Source organism: Haemorhous mexicanus, chromosome 3, assembly GCF_027477595.1.
Source record: "Haemorhous mexicanus isolate bHaeMex1 chromosome 3, bHaeMex1.pri, whole genome shotgun sequence".
In the NCBI taxonomy this organism is placed as follows: Eukaryota; Metazoa; Chordata; class Aves; order Passeriformes; family Fringillidae; genus Haemorhous; species Haemorhous mexicanus.
Genome location: NC_082343.1, coordinates 29,489,050 through 29,512,683, shown reverse-complemented (window position 1 = coordinate 29,512,683; position 23,634 = coordinate 29,489,050). Strand labels below are relative to the sequence as shown.

Below are 23,634 nucleotides of genomic sequence, written 5' to 3'. Positions count from 1 at the left end.
TTCTTCCAAAAATAAAGTAAATGCATGTATTCAACTTAATATAGTCAAGTAAATTTAAAAGCAACTATTTAAAGTAATGAAAATAGAATATAATGTATAGCTATATTAGTACTTAATTATGTGTCAAATGTCTCATGTACGTCAACTGTTTCAAATACAAATTGGTAAAGCTGGTGGGCTTAATCAGATCTTTCTGTCACAGAGAAAATTCGAGGATGATTTTGCAGTAGTTCACTTATTTTTCTGTTTATTCAAAATTTTCATTCAGAAAGTAGATAGCAAGAACTAGTAAAATGAAGGGAAAGTTAATTTTCTTAACAAAAGCTTATTGCACTATTTAGCTATAACAGGAGAAACAGATGTTTCAGCTTTACAATACCATGTCTTGCAAAACTTCCCTCTGAACGACTATTCGTGCTCTACATGTTTTGGACTGTGTATGGAGAGCTCTGCTAACAGTCATGAGAAGCACTGCATACATTACTAAAGCCCACACTAAGATAATTAGTGCTAAAAAAAAGAATCAACAAGCCTTTTTTCCCTCTTTATAGTATTGATTTAGTGTGGGTGAAAAACGCCAGATTTTCAATCTTGAAGATTCATGTTCCACCACAGAGTGGGAGATGGAGCCAGCTTTTCCCAGTGTTCTGCCAATAAACACTTAGATTAACCACCTCAAGGGTAGGGAGGAAGAGCCACGCTCTACAGCCTATCAACCCTTAGTGTCTCTGATGAACCTGTGAACATGGAGCATGAGGAGCACACAAACTGGGACAAGGAACTCAAATTCTTAATCATGTGGCTGTACCTACCCAAGTATTTTGTTGTTCAAAAAATCCTAAAATTGCTGTGCAGAACAGAAATTACCAGGGGTCAGTACTGAAGCTGCAGTGGTAGCAGCCATGGAAAATTTCTACAGTGAAAGGGGACTTTGAAGCTAATTTTGTATCTTGCATGTGTATCTCCTAAATGGCGATCTCTGTTTTTTAATAAGGACTCTGTAGCCTTTTGCAAATTCTGTGATAGGGTACACATGTCATTTAACTCTTTGTCTGGCAGTAACTTCACCTTCTGCTGATCTAAACAGTATCTGTACAGATACAGGCACAAAACCCAGTCCCTCAAGATGCTGAAGTCAGAGCAGTTTAAAGTAGCAACTTTTTTTTTAGTATCAAACGGCAGGCTAAGAGCATACACATGAACAATACCCTGTGGGTAGGTGGCTACTTGGTAAGCCACCTTACAAGTTTGATCCTTCCCCTGGGAAAGGATCTACTGTGGACATGCCTTGAAGAAAGTAACATGTCCTACTGGAATGTTTAATGCTTATTTTAATAACAGAGCAATCCAGGTTAGTTGAGGATGACATTATTTTGCTTAGGGTTTGTGAGGGTTGCTTTAAAACCACTTGCTTTCAGGCAAAGTGATAATCAGGCTAAGCACTGTAAGACTTTTATAATGGAAGGCCAACACATATTTTTTCATTCAGGCTGCAAGAATAAACCAAGCACAGCTGTTTTACTGAAAACAACCCACTGGTATTTAAGTAGATTAACAAAATTAACTGTGAAAATCCTCTGCTATGTGCAAGCCAATAACCTGTTGGCCACAAGGAGGCAGGGCAAGGATTTAGTAAATTAAAAGAAACTGGTTTTATTTAAAATAAAATGATTTTTTTTTTTTAAAGAGGCACATTACATTCGTTCAGACATGAAACTCTGAACTGCTAGGCAAGATAAAAAGCTTTTTTCATCCACAGTGTGTGGTTTCAGTATTGCTGCTTTATTCCAAGAGCAGCAAATCTTTAAGATATCAAACAATAGCTGATCTGGAAGCAGTTTTCCTCTTTTGAAGAAGCAGATCACACATATTTCTTCAACATCACTTCTGTGTGATAGAGAAGAAGCTCTAACAGTAAACTTTGACAGCAGCAATGGATTTACCAACTCAGAGCAAGAAGCTGTACTGCCAGGTTCACAAGGTGTTGCTCCCAAGCTAATAAACCCTGCTTCTGGACAGCTTTGGGAGCTCTGCTTTTCACTTCCTTGGCACTTCTAATTCTGGGCTAACAGCAAGCAGAGCCAGCTTGGAGTCTGTAATGCTCTACAAGAACCTAATGCATGAACCAAGAACCTTAGTGATGTCTTCTTCCCCTAACTAGAAATTCAAGACATTCCAAAACCAGTACAAACCCAAGGTCAAACTTCTAAATGACAAAGGGGCAAAAGAGAAAAATAAAACCAAAGCATCTCTATTTCAGAGTTATGCAGAAAAAGATTATACTGACCAATGAAACAACACTTTCCACAGTGTCAGAATATCACAGTCCAAACCTATAAGCGATCTGATTGAGATGAAGTGACTTTACTCTTAGCTCTGCTACTGCATGTTACTGACCTAGGTAATTTCAGCTCCCTCTGCCTCTGTTTCCTCATCCTTTAAGCTGTTGCCTTTCCTCTTTGTGAATCAGTATGAGGTCCATGGATAAAAAACACGCTACAAGAACTAGTTGTTATTAATGCAATTCAGATATGGAACGTACCAGATGGTAAAATCTCCAGGATTTTAATGAACTATTGTAACAGAACATATGTAATATGACGTTATTATAACAGGCATTTAAATGTATAGTCAGTACATATAACGTGACCTGCTCTGCTCTCAGTAACTCCACTGGAATTATTTTGGATTTATGTCAGATAATACTAGGAACACAAAATAGCCCCATATGTGCAATGTGGTAAGGTTTTCATAGCAATGATATCTTAACTATTGCCTGTCCTGTTTTTCTCTTTTGCTGGGGGTATTGTACTTTGTGGTTTCAACAGAGCATGTTTTCTGCACTTACTTCTGAGCAGGAAGCAAAGAAGTATCCTAATGTCAAAGATTAAAATGCACCTGACCAAGTATCCTTTACCTAGCATCATAAAACAGTCTTCATGACACAGCAGGAACTTTTGGGTTTTTCCACAATATTCTGTAAAAATTATGTCTTTAATCACCTTATGCTAGATTTGGTAAGTAATTCATGCTTTGTCAGAAGAATCAAACATTCAGTTTTAGGCTGTGAGTAGTATCTCCATTCTCTCACAGAGTTTGAGTTCTAGACAAGATGAATTAAATGAAAGGGCAAAGGTGAAAAACAGGACAGCAGCTCAATCCAGTGGCATCACATACTACAGTTAGAGACAGGTACTTCAGTAAAGGAGGAACATGAGGACACCTTAAGTATGTATAATAGTTCTAGCTCATCTACAATACAGACTATAAAACTCAGGTGAATTGATATTTAACATATGAGACACTGGAAGCAAGATACCAATTCCACATCATAAATTAGCCTTTGTGCTAGTGCCCAAAGATTTGGCTGATTACTCACTGCTTTCCCCTAGTGCTTAAGCAGTCTTTTCCAAAGCAAGACAGTTAAACCACAAAAACGTACCGTAGTGTCCACAGCCCTGACCTTCCCAGCAGGAACGTGCTTTGGAATGGCTTCGTCTCCTGATATCATCATGCAGCCTTCTGCTCCAAGAGTAACAATTACGAGCTTACACCCTCTTGCTAACAGCATGCGTCCCACCTTTTCAGCATCTTCAAGGTTGCCAACTGGGATGCCCGTTAAAATTTCTGCCTGGAAAACAACCCACGCAAATGAAAATCATAATCTGACAGCATTCATTTTTGGACAACTGTTGCATTTGAAAACAGTATTTAGTATCTTTTAAAAATGTGTATTGTAGGATGATCGTGAAACCACTTCCCACGCTGATATTCAGCTGTGTCTTGCTCCTTGCTTGAAATCAGTGTGTACTTCAGGCACAGCAGACTAACAGAGAGCAGCCTAGGCAGAGAGACACAGGAGGTGTGGGTTCTGTTCCAGCTTCTACAACTTACCTGCTATACAACCAGCAGTAAAATCACATTTCTCCCACATGCCTCTGTTTATTCATCTGTGAAATTGACACAGTGACACAGTCTCGGCGAAAGCATTTTGTGGTTTAATGTGAAAAAATGCTGCAAATCAACTTGGTCACTATTCTTGAGGGAAATTTATCACTAAGTGAGGAACTTTTAAAATACTTTTTAAAATTCTCAATGTTCAGCTAACTAAAGGGACATCACAAGCGAAAATCTCTTTCAGGAAGAAAAAAAATTGCTCAACTTTCACCACTCTGTTCAGTCTAATATATATTTTTGTATGAGAATAGCTAAAATTTATCTGAAGCCACCTTTGGACAAAGGCCCATTAAAAAATTATTATATATTTGTGCTACAGTCATGTCCATATGTCTCTGTCAACTGTGCTGGCTCTGTACAAATGCAGTTAAACTCCTCTTCTAACTGATGGTGAGCTTAAGTGAACTTCTCCCAGCTGGGTCTTAAAATTAATCTCTTCTAGTTCTACACAGCTAAGAGCAAAACTTCACCAAAATCTGCAATGAAGACTTCAGAATCAAACAACATTTTCACCACTTCACACATTTTCTTGATGGCATTGTATTGTCAAATGTAATGTGCTTTTCCTCTTCTTTTTGGAAGGGAAAAGAACAAGAATGAAACAGGAAGAAAAAGAAGAGAAATTGTCTTTTCCCTGAAACAGCCTACCAGGCAGTTCTCCTGCATAATATTGTATGCCTTCAACTTTAAGTAAACAGACATTTGCACATGACATTTTGCTGTCTTCACTAAATTTTGTCCTGCTTGCCTTAGAAAAGGGAAGCCTTGCTGTAGCTCGCATTACAAGGCTGCTGCTGGATCTTGAAGAATGCAGTCTGAAGCATTTTCAGATACCTGCTTCACAGCCGAGCATAACTTCCACACTCCTAGGACTTCTTTTCAGTGGAAAACTTTCTTTGGAACCTATTCAGCAGCTACTCCCCTGACCTTTGCCGCATGGGCAGCTCAGCTTCTTGGGAAAACAGCTGCTGAAATATTTCACAACTACCTTCCTCTGCGCGACTGAAGCTTGAATTCAGCGCTCGCAGTTCTTGGTGTAGCAAGCTGTACACTGCAGGGACTGAGGAAGCGCTGGGGGAGCGCCGGCCGTGCCCGAGAGCGGGCGGGCAGCGGGGCCGGGAGCTGCCGCAGCCGCCCCGCGCACGCCGCCCCCGGCCCTGAGTCAGCGCCGCCGCTGCCGCTGTCATTTCCTGAGTGTCAGCCCTGAGTGGCCCCGGAGAGAGCGGCCACCCTGGGCTCCGCAGGGCCACCTCATGCCAACGCACTCCCCGGCCTTCATAGTATCACTCGCAGAGCACTTAATGGCTTTCGTTTTTAAGCACACATGACTAAGTGCTGCAGTCCCTACTTGGACAAATGCACGAGTTCTTTCGGGCGCTGCCCATCAGGTCACTACCGAGGCCGAGCCTGGTGGGGCAGGACTCGGCTGTTCAACTGGTGCACTGCGGGGGCAAGGCGTGGTCAGAGCGTACACGCAACTTAAAATTACTTTTTTTAACCACACTGATCCCAGACAAGAATATAGTAAGATCTAAATTATAAGAAGGCAACTACATCTGTCCAATTTTCTCTTTGACTTGCCACCATGCTGCTCAAACTTCTCTTGCAGTATCAAATATATCAAACATATTTCAGTCTTTAAAACGTTATAAAAGTATTTTCAGGTAAGAAATTTTTTTTCAAAAAGTATCCCACAAAACCTTTTGAATGTATCTTCTTACAAGGTTTCCAGGAAATCAATTCACTAATAATGGTTTTGGAGTAACTACAGATAGATGACATATAATATTAAAATATATATGTACACTCAAGTGACTAAAGAGTCCAAGTGTCTTCACGAATTTTAATATCTCTGGAGCAGGAATTATGTATTCCTGTATTCAGAACACCTGGTGCCCTGTGCTACAGGAATAAAAATAATTTACAAGTAACACAAATCCTTGAATGAAACGGGCAAACTGAATTTTCAGAGTACTTCATGAGGGGCAATAATTCCAAACATTCTACCTCTGTGGCAAAGTCTCCAGAAGGAAAGTGGATTTGGTTTTGGTAGAGTAACAGAAAATCTAATATTGGTTTATTTACCTGATATTTATATTTCTGTAAGCTCATGAGCAAGATAAATGAAGTATTTAAATATAATAATTCTTCCTAATGAAATGCACAACCTGTATGCTTAGCATTATGACAGCACTCCTCTTTGTGCTTCCCATGTCCCAAATCAACAGGATTTTTTGTTTGAATAGTGAAAGAATTGTTTTGGGACAGATATTTGTAGAAATTTTTCTTTTCATCTTTACACTGCTTATACCAATAAACAAAATTATTTTGAGCAGAGTCTGTATAAAAGTAGATCTTTGGCTGCTTCAAACCATTATCATCTAACTCATCTACAGCAGGATGGTACAACTAAAAAACACTGGAACAAGCTGGAAGAACCATAAAAGCAGCAGAAGCCAGACAGATTCTGTGCCAATGATTAGAAACTGCAGTAAATGTCAACTGATGTTAAATACTGTGGTGAGTTTTTAAGTTCCTCCCTTCAGTAGAATCTTATTTAAAAAACAAACTGTGGTACAATTGAGGGAAATAACTAATGGTTATGTAAAGAAAAAATTAAATAACAATAGTAAAAGCCCAATGTGGACATTTGCCATCATACTGTACAAAAGAGCAGCAAATGAAGAATTTTATTTTTCTGCAGCTAGTCTCATAAAGCTACTCAGTTAAATGGACTTATTAAAGCAAGATGGCATTCCACACAACTGCTGTCAAAATAAACCTATGATGGATATTATATAATCAATGTACATACTATTTTCAAAATGTTGTTTGCAAGACTGGTAGAAAAAATTAACTAAAGCTTTTAATTTCATAGATAGGAAGGTTCTTGGCCATAGTCTTTACTAATCTTAGTTATGTCTCTGTCTCTCTTTAGACTGTGGAGTCTAGTCATGGTAAGCTGACACAAACCAGAAGTGCTACATAAAAGAAAATGGCCCTGCTTTTTCCTTGCCACTCCTGTCCAAATGGCCCACTCTCATGTGCCAGAACAGCCACTGGTGTGGCCTGGAAACAAACTAAGATTGCAAGGCAGATCTGTGTTAAAACTAACACCACCCTGAGTCGCACATTACCGCAAAAGTCAACCCAAAACAATTAACTTCTTTCAACAGCAACAGTAATTTACACTGGCTACAACTGAGAACGTTCCCAGCACAGGAGCATTTGCCAGTTGTTCCTAGCTGTGATGCATTTGGGGTAGCCCCTTCCAGGGAGATGTTCTGGATCCCAAGCTTGGCATTTGCACAACCAAATCTGCAGCATCATATCTAGTTTTGGGAACTCTGGCACAAGTAAGACATTGACCTACCACAGCATACTGCAGTGGAAGGCCATCAAGACAGTCAGAGGGCCAGAGACCAGGACGTACAAGAGGAGGCTGGGAGAAGCAGGCTTGTTCAACCTTAAGAACTCCTGGCTAAGGGAAAATCTAATTGCTGTCTAGGGCAATTTAGTAGGTGGGTACAGAGAAGATGAAGCCAGAGTCTTCTTGAAGGTGCATAGGGATAGGGCTAGAGACAACAAGCACAAACTAGAACATGGGAAATTCCAATATTAGGACAAGCTGTTTCACCACAAGGGTGATGAAGCAGCGGAACACGTGCCCAGAGGTCATGCAGCCTCCAGCCTTGGGAGAATCAGAACTTGACTGGACAAAGCCCTGAGCAATCCATCCTAAACTGGACCTCTGGATGTTCAACTAATCCAACACCAGGGTGTTGGATTAGTTGAACATCCAGAGGTCTGTTCCTAACTTCCACAATCCTCTGATCCTCAGCAAATATAAACTGGTGAAATAACAAGAAGCATTAATTCCTTGGGGAGCAGTCTATCATTTGGGCTGGGTTTTGTGCACCTAGCACAATAACAACTTAGCAAATGTTCCCAGGTACTACTGGAAGAGAAATAATAAATAATAACAGGGAAACTATCCCAGTTTTAAGGCTAATGCATCTAAAACTGCATATGATGATTTAAAATACTTTTCATTTCAAATATTTAAACACAGTAAATCAGTTGGCTACAAACTTGGCCTGTACCTTATAAGATTTCTTTGGAGAATGACAAAACAAGAGCTCAATCTCATTAATTCTAACACATGTGAACAGTCCCCAAGAAGTAGTACAACAGATTTAGTGTATAAGAAATTGCAAGGTCAGGCCACAAGCCAAGCTAGTTCCAGTTGTTTCAAATTTAAAAATTTTTACGTACAGTCAGGCAGAAATACTTATCGTGCTAGAATAATTAAAAACTGATTGAAATGAATTGGCCTGAAGCTATAATTTCCCTCCCAAAAGTAACATCTTTCATTTCAGACTAAATATGGGAAAATTCATACTTTCCAGCAACTGATAAAAAGGGGTTTAGAACAAAGATGGAAATAAAATATACTGTGAATTGCTGGCAACTTATATGTAATGGCAGAATTGTAGCTTTCCATTACTTAAAACACAAGAGGCAAATTCAAGAGATGCTCTGAAATATTTTATTTCTAAAGGAATTTCCAAAGGACCTAGTTTTGTTTTGACTTCTAGAGAGATCAATTATATTTTCTTAAGGAAGATTATTCTTACTATTAATCTCTCTATATTAACAGGCAGTGTCTTAAATGTCCTTATCCCATACTACAGATAAAGTTTTATAAACTTCATATTCTCTGAATCTTGCAAAAGGCAATAATGTCTCTTGATTCTGGACATACTAACAAATATTTATTCCAAAAAATTATCAATCCTCTGTTTGTTACTCTGACAGTAACACTTAAAAGGAAACAGTAGGAATGTATCTGGTTTTGTGTGTTATTTTTATACATCTTACAGCTTTAACTAAATCAGCAATTAACTTATACTGCTTTCTACTATTGAAGCTCCAATGCTAGTATTTAATTAAATCTTTGCAAGGCCTTCTTTAGATGAGAGGTCTGATATCCATTTTACATTAGGGAGAAAGTAGTTCCCAATTTTGCATTAAAAATAGCTTGTCAAACTGAATCATTTGCTGTAACCATTCAGGAGTTTTTCTTCTCCTGAAGGGCTCCTCAGTAGCCTTTGAACAGAGAAGCAGCTGTTCTTCAAAACGTTTAGGATCAAATTGAAATTGCTGATGTGCAATATATTTTGGTTCCTAACCTGCAGGGCTGTGTAACTGCATGCACACGCTAAGAAAGAAAAACAACACATGAACTGTATTGACATTGTGGTTATGCCTAGAGCCATCTGCAGCAAGGAATCACACAAATACGTGGGAAAAAAATGGTAAGTATTCCAAAGAGCTTGTCTGGTGTAGGGTTGTCTCTTTTTCAACATTTAGAGATGACTGAAAAGAACAACCATTAGTTTTCACCAGGATGACACTGGATACATTTATTTTTCATTAGAAGAATTAAGGGAATTGAGAACTAGCACATTCCTGCACAAACCTCAGGGATTAGGCTGTGCTACATCTGGGAATTAACAAACCAGTCACAACAAGTTTGATCTTTCTGGGAAAAGATAAAACTGAACTACAGGCTAAGCAGTGAAAGAACTGATAACCTTGCAAGATTTGTTCTGACATTTTTGTTCATGAACCACATTAAAAGAAAGTAATGTCAGACATAAAACCCCCTGTTATTGCAACAAGCAAGAGTGAAAAGAACAGCTTGTGAAGAGCCTTCTAGACAAACTAATGGTAGATAATTCACTGATAGTGTAATTTTGTTTGCTTCTCTCTAGCACATAAATCCATAAGAATAAGCTGTGCTGTTATACCAGACACTTCATGTGATTTCATTAAATTCTAAAGCCTTTAATAAAGAATGGAATAGAAAGGGTTGATGTTGTATTTGATATTTGCATGTTTGAGAGCCATCATCTCATGGCTGACACCAGAGCTGACATCTTTAAACTTCTCTTCTGTGACAAAGGCATTGCAGAGCAAGACCCTGCCCTTTAGAGCTGTAAATAACAGAAACTTCTGACTCAGTAATAATCCAGCTAAACACAAGGACCATCCCCTTTTCTCCTCTTTGATAATACAAACAGTCCACACAGTCTATGAAAATGTCTTAAACTACATGGCTGGTGTTCTGTTTGACAGCCAACATAATTTTCTCTTACAAACATACTGTTCATGTATTATCCCGATTATCAGGATTTTATAATTTAAAAGTTTTTCTTGCTGAACAAGGAAGAGAGGGATACTATGATGAAATTGTGACAAATACTTGCAAATATAAATTACTAAGAAAGGCAAGTCAAGCAATAAAAAAACCCCAGATCTGTGTAAATTTAATCTTGTCTTAGAGCTCACATCTGTGTTTAAAAGAATGTTTTAGAAGCAGTTGAACTGGGCAGCTCTAAAGAATTCACCTTCAAACCCAAGGTAGTTTATTAACTATTTAAAAAACTTTGTAAAGATAAAGCAGAAATACACTTCTTTTTTTTTTTTTTTTTTTTCCCTTGAAGTTGCAAAAAATACCGGATAACAAAAAAAAAAAAAAAAAGATTCCAGAAAGGGTAAAGCTGGAACATAAATAGGATTTTGGCTAGAAGGAAGACATTTGAGACTTAGAAATACCAAGTAGGGGAGGCAATGGAGCTGGAACAGAACACCTCAGGAAGGCAGTTGTAAGCAGGACATTCAATAAATTTGGTCATATAGAATAATAATTTTTTAAAATCCAAGAGAATGACCATAGTGGCTTAGAGAAAAGGTCCATCTTATCCAAATGCTATTTTCTAACTGTAATTGCCAGTAAATACTAAGGGAAATTTTTTAAAAAATAGGATTAAAAGATCTTTTCCCAGTATATGTTCAGGATTACCAAAGTCTGAGGTACTCCCTAATTTAAGAAGATTATGGAAATGCATATGTAGTTGGTTGAATGTATAAAGTTTAAAAAAATTAGAATTATCTTTATGATTTGTAGAATTAACTTGCTGATTTTAAGTGCCACACAGAGATGTGACTGCTAACCTTTATTTGGGTATGTAAACATTTGTCTGTATATCAAACTTCTCAAGTGTACTCATTATAGAGACCTGAAATTAAAGAAAGTCATGAAAGATAACAGAAAACAGATGGTATATGAACATACAACAATTACTAAAAAAACTGTTTTCAAACTTGTGACATAAGAAAAACAAATTCTTGATTTTTCCTTTTTTTTCTCAGCAACAAGAAAGGAACAATGGCAATAGTTCATCCCTAAAAATCAATTCAATACAAATCATACACACAGAGAGAATGAAATCAAACAAAATTGAATATTACATTTGTGCTAACATAATCTATTTCATTGCAAAGTTTCAAAAGGTTGTTTCTAAAAACAAAGGTATTTATGAGCCATTGTTGTTCTCAGAATATGCTGTACACTTGGATTTATGCTCCCATGATATGGCTGGCAGGAACTCCCATATGTCTAGCATTTCCATAAATTCAGAAGAGATGAGCCTCCTCAACAGCAGAGAGCATAATTCTGTGCCTGACCTTGCATCCAGTGATCCTAGCTATCTTCACATGGTAATTACTTTTTAAAAGAAAACAGCAGAAAAGAATGCAAACTGTATCCCCAGCTCTGCAGGAAAAGGTAGATGAGTGAGCAGGGATCTATTATAATTATACACCTGTATTTCTTGTTCTCTAAATAGAAGTCATTTTCTTTTCTCCATGTGGTGGTAATAATAATAGCCCTGAATCCAGCAAGCTATACTTCTAAAGAATGCCTCTTTCAAGACTGTCCCCTAGCAATAAAATACAACAAAAGGAAAACTCTAACATGTGTGATGCAAAGAGAGAAAAGTCAGGAACAGACAAGTAAAGAAAAACAAAATTTTTTTTCTAACATATGGGGAAGAAGTTTGTGCAGGGGGAAAAATATTAGCAAGTGGCATTATGGAAAAGGCAAACAACGAATGATATTTACTAAATAGTGGGAGATTAGGGATGTTCTCAGCCCAAAATGTGAGCCATTGCACCATTTAGCCAATCCAGAGGCATAGCCCAAGCATAAGAGCTTTCTGATATCATTAAGAAAACATGATACTGGTGTTCTGCAAGTCCCCTGAACAAGAATAAATACTTTGCCTTAGCATTCTCTTCATCACATAGAACTGAATTCTGATATTTGTTGTACAGTGTCTGAGCCACAACTTGTGTCACTGCCAGTTATCCTGAAAACTCTGGCTTCCAGAGACCTGAAGAGCCATAGCATGTCCCACCTTGCTATTTTGCTAATTCTTGAATTCTCTGGAGTATGTGAACTTGGCAGAACCATAATTAAACATCCCAGAAAAAAATTTAGATGTCTTTTTGGGTTACTTAGGCTGACCTGTAAATGCTAGAAGACTCATGGACTGAGAACTTCTGATATGGTTTGTGATGGGGTTCAACAGAAATTTCAAAAGAGGGTAACTGAGTCTTCAAAAATTTACACTGACAGACATTGTCATCAGACCAAAAACACTACAAGTAAGCAGGGCCATGCTCTCTCTTAGCTCTTCCCCCTCCTCTCCCCCCAAAGGGATCATGTTCATTGCAGAATTTACGTTTCTTAGAGATAACTTTAATTCTGATCAAGGCATGGCTCCTATCCAATAGGTTACTTCTCCCACATTCCTGTTTATATAAAGAGAGGGTGAGGGGAAGGAACACAGCATGCCTAATGTTAATAAGTAGCAAACTTAAACAAAGGTTTTATGAGATGAGGTTAATTTGTCTCTTGTGACAAAACCAATTTCCTTTGGGAGAAATAACACTTGAATTTAAAAAGAGAGGAAAAGGAGGGGGGAAAAAAAGAAAAAAGCAAAATATACAGTTGAAGGCCAGAGAAGATTCACTGAAACAGATCTGACAGGAAGAGGCATATGAAGCTACTATTTACCCTCAAGTGCAGCAAGCGTGCATCACCTCCTGGCAACAGAGTTTAAAACTGTCAGAACACTATGGCTAATGCATTCCTGCTAATCACATCAAGGGACCACAGACCAAGGACAAGGAACTATTTTAATATTTACCACTCAGTGATAACATTTAACAAGTGTCCTTTTATGGATGCGTTTTGCTGATCTGCTTGTAAGGAAAGCTGGACCCAACTGTCCTGCTGCAAACAGCTAATTTAATTTCAAGTGCAAGATGAAGTTATTTTAGAATACTCCTCTTTGCTGGTTAGGTCAAGTAAGAGGAGCATGGCTCAATTTTCCTGTTCCCTATGCTGTATTTCTGAGAAGACTATCCTGAAATTTTCCTGCTTAAGATTCCTTCTTTAACATATGACATATGACCATTACCTCAGTTTCATTGCAGCAGAAGATATCAGAATAGGTATAAAACTGTGGATCTAGGTCAGCAAGGGCTGGAGCTGGATTAAACAAAGTCTTTACTGGAAAAAAAAAAAAAAGAAAAAGTAAATCTAAATCTGGAGTGTTTTAGTTTCATAAACCATCACTTGAAAGACCATTGTGCTTCAATCACAGACCCCAATATTTATGATTAACACACAAATTACTCTCAGTTTCTGCGTCCTTCTCTTATACAAATGCTAAAAGTTTTGTTTATTGTATTAAAGTTCCATTCTAATTCATGTGCAGGCACCTGTCATGATGGGAACATGACAGAAAAGTTACAGAAAAAAAAACTCTAAGAAATTATCAAATTAAAAAAAAAAAGAGAAAATTCTTAGACATTAATGCAATTTGTTTAAGTGACGATGCTTCTTCCATGATATTAATAAGTTTTACAAGAACTGATTTAGTTCTAGAATTCTTCAGTGTTGTTATCTGAGTTCTGTACATGAAGAATCACGAGTTATGGAGTAATGAAGGGCATGTCCAGACAAGGAGTTAAATATGCTTCTGAATGTGTTACCTAACTTCTTCAAAATGCCACATTATAAAACTGTAGTGTAGACAAGGCACTGCATATTTTTAGTAGGCTATCTGGCAGAGCTAGACCTAAACTTAACATGTGGTAGAATATATTAGTTAAGCTAACTTTAAACTGTAGTAGCCTAAGGCCCCTAGTAGCAGCAGCAAAGGTTTGTCATGAGGACAGTGCAAGTGACTTACTCATTATTAACATAGGAAATCTGCAGCCTTGGTTTTTCACTTTGCCAATTCCATGATTAATACTTGAGTCTTAACCACAAGGCCATCATTTTTAAATAAAGCACACACTCTTACTTCAGAAATATTCTGTATAGTCAGTGATCAAATCTTCCAATCTGGATGCCTAAATGTTCAGTCCTAAACTCATATTTAGACTGTAAGCTATAGCATGTATTAGCCAGACACCCTGAACATCTCTGAATCCCAGTTAATGCCCTAACAGACAAAGATGCACAGACAATTCTGAAATCTGAGTACCAGGAAGTTTAAGTGATTGAAACTTAGAAAGTTTTAGCCTTTGACTCCACAACTTTATCATGCCTCTCTACCTGCCTCATTAAAAACAGTATAAAAGTGACAAAGACTCAGAAGTCAGAAAATGCCAGGATTACGAATTCCAATGAAATCTTAATTTGGCTCCCTTAAATTATTACAATACAGTATGTATTATAATAAACTCTTTAATTATATGATCACATACCACTGAAAAACAGCATGTGATCACATAATTAAAGACTGCAACATAATACATATGCAGAAAGGAGACAAATTAAGGTTTCACAGGCAACCTTAACTCTTGCATTTCCTATTTTCTTAAGTTCAACACTAATGAAGTTTTCTTAAGCATGAAACTTTAAGGTATACTTTCCTAGGTAAAACAAAAACCAGCATATACTGGAAACAAACTGTCATGTGGTATCATACTGACATGTGCATGGGTCAGGAGCAGCACCGGAAGTGTTCCAACTTGGGTTTTAAGTAATACAGGCTGGTCATGAGCACAATGTAATATACTACTATTAGTTTTCTCCCATATTTACTATCTGCTGAGCATGGGGAGAGATAGAGAAACCCTAAGATCCTCTTTCAGGTTGTGAAGAAGAGACTGGCTTTTGAACAGGATCATCTGTTCAGTCCTCCTGAGGAACTTATTTTCTGCTGAAATTCTTTCACAGAATCACAGAATCATAGAATGGCCTGGGTTGGATGGTCATTGCCCCTTGTTCTGTCCCTACATGCTTTGTAAAAAGTTTGTCTCCATCTTTCTTGTAGGCTCCCTTCAGCTACTGGAAAGCTGCAATTAGGTCACCACTAAGACTTTTCCATGCTGAACAAACAGCCTTTCCTCACAGGAGAGGTGCTCCATCCTCTTGATCATCTTGGTGGCCTCCTCTGGACTCTCTCCAAGAGGTCCTTGTCTCTCCTGTGCTGGGCCCCCAGAGCTGGATGCAGGGTTCCAGGTGGGGTCTCAGCAGAGCAGAGGGGCAGAATCCCCTCCCTGGCCCTGCTGCCCACGCTGCTTTGGCTGCAGCCCAGGACACCTTTGGCTTTCTGGGCTGTGAGAGCACATTTCCAGCTCATGTCCAGCCTCTCACCCAGCAGCAGCCAAGTGATCCAAGTTGTCCTCCCCAGGGCTGAACGTGATCCATTCATCCCCCAGCCTGGGTTGATACCAGGGTTGCTCCACTCAGGTGCAACACCTTGTACTTGGCTTTGTGTTTATGAGATTCCCGAAGGATCACTCCTCGAGCTTGTCACTTCTCTCCCTTTGCCAAGATCCATTATCCTCAATGAGTTTTTATTCTTTATGCCTCCTTGCAAAGGAGCTATGCAATTATAACCTTTTTCACTCAACTTTCACCACATCATAGCTCTTTATGGCCCAGAATTCCTGTTCCCACTTCCAGTGCCCACAGCCTGCTCCCTGACTCTACCTCCATCTTCCAATCTCTCTTCAACAAATCCTAATCTCTGTTCCAATTTTGTTCAGCTTCCAATTCTTTCAGCTTCTCCTTTCTTTCTTCCTCTGCCACCCCCAAAAATCAAGCAAATCTCACCTACATTTCCTTTTCCTGAAATCAACTCTCCATCACCAGCATTCCCATCTAGCTTTGTCTCTTCTGTATTGAAATTGAGCAAGCTCCTGCTCTGTGCTTCCTGGGCCTACAACAGATCCTTAACAGTCTAAAAGAAGTTGTCTAAAACCAGACTCAGGAATTACACTGGAAGTCATGCTGCCCAAATGGACACATGCCTATATGGACAGATGCTCAGGGGAAGCTAGCTGTGAAGCTCTTAACAATTTTCTGATGTCTGTGTGAAAGGTACTTATTTTCCAGAGGTTGATAATTCAGTTAAAACCAGGCAGATTTCCATACCGCTGTGAAGCCTTATCTTTAAAAGAAAGCTGCCTTGCTAGCAAGTCTAAAGTAAATTTTAAGGTAGCTGTTATTCATAATTCAAAAGCTAGGGTAGGGTGGGAGGCATTTTCCATTGCCTGGTTTCTGCAACCACAATGCTTTGGCAGAAATCACGAAGAGTTTAACCACAGACAAACAGCTGTTATGAAAAATTGTAGCCCAAGATTAAAAGCTTGAAGCATCCGAAAAATAGATCTCTTTCTTGCAAGTGACATGGAACCTTTAACTGAGTATGCTTCCAGATAATTTTCCACTACAGTATTAATATGCTGGGCATTATCAGCCATCTTTTATAGAGTCTGTCATCAGAGAAGTCCAAAACCAGACTTTTGGAGGCAGCAGCAGCTTCTCACTATTGACCATTAAAAGACTTTATTTGTCCAGTCAGACTTCCACTATCCACTTCATATAGTTATTCACAACCCTTCCTTCCTTCCTTCCTTCCTTCCTTCCTTCCTTCCTTCCTTCCTTCCTTCCTTCCTTCCTTCCTTCCTTCCTTCCTTCCTTCCTTCCTTCCTTCCTTCCTTCCGCCACTTCCTTCCGCCACTTCCTTCCTTCCTTCCGCCACTTCCTTCCTTCCTTCCGCCACTTCCTTCCTTCCTTCCGCCACTTCCTTCCTTCCTTCCGCCACTTCCTTCCGCCACTTCCTTCCGCCACTTCCTTCCGCCACTTCCTTCCTAACAATCAGTGCCACAGTGAGAGGATGCCATGACACGTACATGACATGATGAGATGTCCCTCTCCAGCTTACAAATCCAGATGACCTTCACTGAAGAGAAGCAAAGAGTTCTTGCCTGTGTCTCCATATTCTTTCTCTCTTTTGTTTATTTCTTTCAGTAAGAATGAAGAAAAACAACCAAAAAACCCTCATTGAAACAGAGGTTTGAGGCATCTGGGTATGCATCTGTTTTACACAAAAATAGTCAAGTGAACATTCTAACATGAAGTGCTACATAACACATGAGGGTATTGCAAGCTAAAAGAAGAGAAATTGCATTAACAATTTACTGTTGGCTAGAGATAGGTTTTTACAGTGCTACATACTCAGATGTTTACTTAGATTTGATGGCACATGACATTTGAACATGTGTAGCCTATTGTTTTAAAGCACAAGCAACCAAACTTCCCTGACAGAAGAGCTGCACAATGATAACGCACTGACAGCACAGAACTACAGCTGGCCCAGAGTTAACTACTATCTTTTCTTGATATATTGTGCTGTCTGCAGTTGCTAAGTGATTGCATGTCTGTTCTGTGTATCAGGTTTGAATTTTTCTCAATTGCTTTTAAAAATCTTGTCTTTTCTCCTGTCACAGGCTGGCTTCTTGCAATAGGAGGGTGACAAAAGTGTGAAGTGTCTTGCCAAAACTGTTTCATAGTTAGAAATGGACAAGATAAGTAATGGATATTGATTAATGATTCAACTAGAGTCCATTAACCATTAGATTAAAAATGCTGTTATCCATTTTCATAAAAGGTAATGCCAAAAATATAGCGCAACGGTGCACAACAGGTCATGGTGCAGAAGGTGAACTGGAGAGCCTAAAATTCCAGTATGCCATGATCTACTGGAGCTAGCCTGGGCCCAGCTTAAAGAAAATAGTAATCCCAGTGCAGTCTTATCCCAGTTGCATCCCTGATCTGCTGCATGACTGACTACGCTATGAGCTGTCTCCTCCCAGTCTGATCTTCGTGATAGAAGGGAAAAACATTTTTTAAATCTCATATAGATGCCTCTCTTGCATAATTATTTACTTAGTGTTCAAATACTGTGGTAATTGTGCTTGAGTAACTGAAAGCATTACAGGCACTTAAACAACAAAAATGTTATGTTGGAAATGAAACCCCATCCTGTTCAAGCAAAATATCAGCTTTCATCTATGTATATGCTACACTGAAGGAACAATGCCCTACATTTAAAAGTACAGTACAGTAACAATTTTCTATTAATTTCACAGACCATGACTGTGTCTATGCAATGGCATCATGCCCAGTCACACAAGAGCTTTGGTTAGGATACAAAAGCTTTTTTTTTTTTATTTTAAGGATGTCAACTACTATACAAAAAAAACCACAGTCATACCTACTGTGATCAAGGGCATAAGTCTGGTTTTGAAGTAATTTCATTCACTTTCCCATGTGGGGAACTTTACTGACTTGCATTCATTATGCCTGTTCTGCTCTGGAATCATAGCAGGGTCAGGCCCACAGTGCCTGACCTAACAACATTATACTGTATTTAGTCACAGCACAAAAACAGGAGGAAAGGCAGCACCAGACATATACAGGGAGATGATAAGGGTAGGAGTTGATTTGCTATCCAAGGTTAACACTGCAAAAATTTTTAAGCAAATTCAGTTCTCATTAGCATAGCATGAATTTGTTGGCTATTGTTTCAATTCTAAATAAAACTAATATGACAGAAACCAGAATAGACTACAGGATCTTTATTTAGAAATCATGATAAAGAGTATTTTTCATGTAGCACAAATGAAAGAGAAAGAATGGCTTATGTTAAATTACCTCCACTGGCATGTGCCATTTTCAGAGCTTCAAGAGAAACAGCAGGGGTTATTTCTAGCTGGCAAACAACCACTTTGGCTTTACAGATGACATCAGAAGCCCTCTTCAGGTCTTCAAAATTTAAAAGCAGGTTGGCTCCTGGGACTATGACAATAACATTCTGTCCTAAAGAGAAGATATTGTGTTTTTTACTTTAACTTTGACAATGAAGTATGTAAAACAATTCCTTGCACTTTTTACAATACATTTCAGATGAGTATTTCAATTTACTTCCCAAAAAAACCCCAGTAAAATTGTATGCATTGCTGACATTTTCAAATACACAAATATTTCAGAGGATAATCAAAAAGACTGATGTACTAATGAACTAACACTGCACAATAAACACAATATATATTCCTTTGGGAAAAGTCATATATGGGCAATCCCCAGTCTTATTTTGGTGTCTTCTGTGAACTCTAAAGAAGCACTGCACTAGTCACAGTGGAGATGGTGGATACATGCTGAGGGTGATATTTGCATCTTCCTAAAATATTCCAGTAGCATTTGGAAGAGAAAAGCATCAATGTGATTACTGAATTCATATGCCAAAAATGGCATAAAAATTTTAATTTTCCCATCAGCTGGGAACAAAAAGTATTTCACAGAGCTAAGAAAATTATGCATGTTCTTTAGATTTCAGAGAAGCAGGCTTGCACCATTTACCTGAGACATTTCAAGTTAGGGCTCCTAATCATCATGAAAACCAGAACCAGCTTGTCACAAAAGCCCAGAAAGGTGATGCCTGTGTCTTAGGAAAGTTTTATCAGAAGTGAGTAAAGAAGGTGGGCAAGAGCTTCTTCTGCTCTTACAGGTGGCCAGAAGAATGGTCTAAACAAAGCTGTGCATGTGGAAGCATGGCAGTGTCTCAAAGCACTTCTAAGATCCTTTTTATTCTTGTAGTTTGTTTTACAGTTAGGTGAGGTTCATTTACGTAGGTTCCAAATATTCTTTTGTTTTTCTTCAGACACACAAATCACCTTCTTTTATTGCAATTTCTTTCTTTTTTTCATCTCTATTACAACACTTAGAGACCTTCAGGCATGGGTGCTTTCAAATTAAAATTTATTATTAATCACTCAGGTATTAACTTCAATAAGTCAGTTGTTCCTTGATTTACAGGCTGAGCCCGCCCCCGCTGAAGATTCCTTTAAGGACTGCCAATCATTAAAGGCTACCAATTCTGTAATGAACTGAATTACTCTGCAAATAAATATTTATGTTTTTAAATACATTATTTTTGTTGAATGTGACTTCAAAGTCCTTTGACTAAGAACGTGCAAAGCTTCTCTCCCTAAATACATTCCAAAAAGCAAGCAGGACAATGGAAAGAATAATATAGTGATCTCAGAGGGAGGGACCCAAGCTTTCCAAAGCAATTCTGCTGTCAATGGTTTGGTACAGAACAGCTGCATATGAAAAGCAAAACCTCAGCACTTAAAAGCCAACGCCCTGCTTTTCAACAGACAATGATGGGCATCTTGGATAAAAAACAAAAGCAAACAAAACAAAAAAACCTTCTGCAACACTTAAATGTTACCAAAGATATCTGAATCCTGTTGGGGAAATATTCAAAGGCAAATTGTGCCTATTTTGCCAAGTGTATATTTTGATAGCTTTAGGGTGCAGCAGTGCAAGCAGTAAAAGACAGGGAATCAGTGGAACAAGAATCTCTTTCATTTCTGCCTGGCCTCTGTGCTTCCTAGAGTCTCAGACTCTATTCACATGTCTGGCTGCATTATCTTGCTGAACTATTTAGCTGTACTGACATGTATATTATTATCAGACTTTGGAGCTAATGGCCCAAGGCAGCAAGGGGGGCTGTTTGCTTAAGCCCCTATGTACAAATTCAAGGTAGACCGTGCTACACTGGATCACAGGCTGAAGATTTTCTTCCTAACTACAAAAGGTCAGGGACTTAGAGTGTGCTTTCAAACCTGCCAGGGAAATCAGTACAACTGTGGTGCAACAGTCCAGACAGACTAAACCCAAGCTGGAGGGAAACCCCCCCCCACCCCATCCTGTTCTTAGCTATGTATACCATACACTGAATGACAGCAATCACCACAAACTTGCACCGGGGTGCACGAAGGCAGAATCTGGACCCATGCACTCACAATTAATACAAAATTTTGTATTAACAGCAACGATTTTGTTGAAAGAAATTATTTCTTGCCAGGGAAATCAGATGGGAATTCAGCATCAGGGACAACAGAGTTAAAGACAGATGGCAAAGAGGGGTGAGATTCATCTTGTCCAACATGAAATAATTTTTTAAGTTAACAAAAAATCCTACACACTAGCAAACTCTAAGAAAACCAGTTTCTAAAAATTGTTTTTCTATGTTTCTTCAACAAGGAGAAGAGACAAATATTTTCAGAGTTTTTTTTAGTCTTACAAATCTTAGATATCTGTTTGAGGAGGAGATGATAAACTATTGTCCAGAAAAGTCTATGTACCTCTGTCAAGCCTGGGTGAAGCCTTAAACTGTAGACGTAACTTCTAAAACTACTCCAGCAAGGTAAAACATTACCCACACCAAGAATGAGAATAATGTATTTACTGCATTACTGTTAATTCTAAAATCTCTTTTCTTAGACTAAAAATATCAGTTTTGATGGGAACATCTATATAACTTTGAGTTTTGCAGACATCAGCTAGAATATTAAGGGCCACTTTCACACTTGCTATAAGCTGTAACAGCTAAATGAAGCTGATAAGCTTGCACAGGCTTACACCAGATGGGGACTGGGTCCAGTCAGGATAAATGCTGCATACATAAAAACTGTCCTAAGTTGGGCATCTAAAATTGCTACTGCCAGTTCTTAGAAAAATGGATAATTCAAGACAGACCGTTTTTTACATGGGTCATCTTATAGATGACACCAGATGAGAAGTGCTAGTGGAAAAATCAAATGTCAAACCAGTAAACACCACAATGCAATAAATATCTTTAAAACTGGATGACAAGCCTAAAAACCATCAGTAGGGCTTAGAATGAATCAAAATATCAAACAGATCAAACAGTGTGATTGTAACAATAGCTGCAGAGCTTGTGCTTAATAATTCACACAGAAGAAAATTATATTTGTGATCAGAAAAGAATGTTATAAGAAAAACAAGTGCTGCCAAATCACATCGTTCATGCACATGAGGGTGGGTTTGGGGTGTGTTATGGTATCATAATTTCTAGGCAACCACTTGATAGAAATAATGAAGAGTCTTGCACATAAAATGTTCAAGTTAATGAAGAAAGTCAATATGTAGAAAGTCTTTAAAATTCAGGTGACACTTCATAAACCTGAAGGTGCAAATCAAAGATTTTCCTCTATGGAAAGTATAATACAAACAAGTTGGCATATGTATTCTGAGTTTGCCTTATTTACTTAGCTTTACCTAAATATATATTTTGAATGGTTTTTTACTAGTAGTGTTTTGGTACTGAAGGTACACTCAACTTACAAAATAATGTCTATTCACTGTTCATGAATGATTAATAACTTTATCATAAAGTCAGCACAATACCTGTCTCAAGTGAGGGTTATCATGCAGTGTTCTGTGTAGGTGAGCTCCAAGTCCTAACTTGCAATAATCAAGAGAATTTCAATCATGACTTGCCAAACTCTGTTGTGCCTCCACTGAATTTCTGCTAGGAATATGAAGATGAATGTTGTCAGACTTGTTCAAACCTCTAGCCCAGTTAGGCCAATAAAATGGCACCATCAGCAGTCAGTACCAGATATGGACAAAGCTGCAAAAACCTTCAGAGGTAAACATGCAAAAAAATATCAACAAAGAGGATAATTTTTGTAAAAATTACATGTTTGTGTAAAAGTACAACACATCATCACTTTATGGAGCTCTTACCATCCAATATCACATTGCTAGCAGAAGGTGTGCTAAGTGACAGAGCTAGTGGCAAGAAGGCAGACTGAAAGGGGAAACAAAACCTTGGGTCTGTGATGCACCTTGAAGAAAATGTGTTAAGAAAAGCAGCTGGATGTACCAGCTTTTATCCTTAAGCGAGAAAGCACAGATTTGGATATACAGGATCCTGGTATACTTGTGTTTAGTCAAATCAAAACTTTCTGAAAAGGCAGCAGCATAGAAGAGAACAACTGAAAGGAACAAAGATCCCAGAAATATTTCTGCACAGCTTTCTGAGACCAGCCCAGAGGTCTCTGCAGCATCGGTGGGCTGCACATTTTTCAGTGCAGCTCTATAAACTTGTTAAACACCTCTCTACCATTCTGCATTAAAACAGAGATTGAACCTCTCTATCTTTTATTGAAACTATACTGTATTGTCCCAGAATATAATCAACTTCAAGAGTATCAAATGTGCCTGATATTTTCCAAGTTTTAGCACTTTGCCAATTACAATAGTGGGTGAGTTATACCTGTGAGATTCAGTAACCAGTCAAAAACTTCCAAGAAATTCTGCAGTGCCAGTTAGACAGACAGAAGTAACATCAAGGAAGATTTACTTCAGAGCCTGATCTGACTCTGATCTCTATAGCTTTTCTTTGCTCTGCCTTCACTCATACATCACAGCATCATATACCCTCTACTTTTATACCTTTTATATGTCCCTGTGATTTTCCTCAGCTGGTTTGGGTTGGTATTTTTCTCAAGTATCAGTACATGTAATGAATTGGTAAGAAGGGTAGGTTAGGTGTGTACAGCAATGAAAATTTGAAGAGATGGTAGCTATGGTTTTTATTTGTCCCTCATCTTAACACAAAACAGCATCACCAACCCCAACTT

General features: G+C 38.4%; 1 protein-coding gene across 1 annotated transcript in view; it reads right to left on the bottom strand.

Annotated features, from left to right (window-relative positions):
- Positions 1 to 23,634, bottom strand: part of RBKS (ribokinase) — a 74,145-nt gene that overhangs the window by 19,908 nt on the left and 30,603 nt on the right. The window contains exons 5-7 of the mRNA XM_059841231.1: positions 18,830 to 18,994; positions 13,290 to 13,381; positions 3,443 to 3,631 (exon numbers count right to left, since the gene is read on the bottom strand). Coding sequence (XP_059697214.1) covers positions 3,443 to 3,631; positions 13,290 to 13,381; positions 18,830 to 18,994 — 446 coding nt within the window. The remainder of the gene's footprint in view (positions 1 to 3,442; positions 3,632 to 13,289; positions 13,382 to 18,829; positions 18,995 to 23,634) is intronic.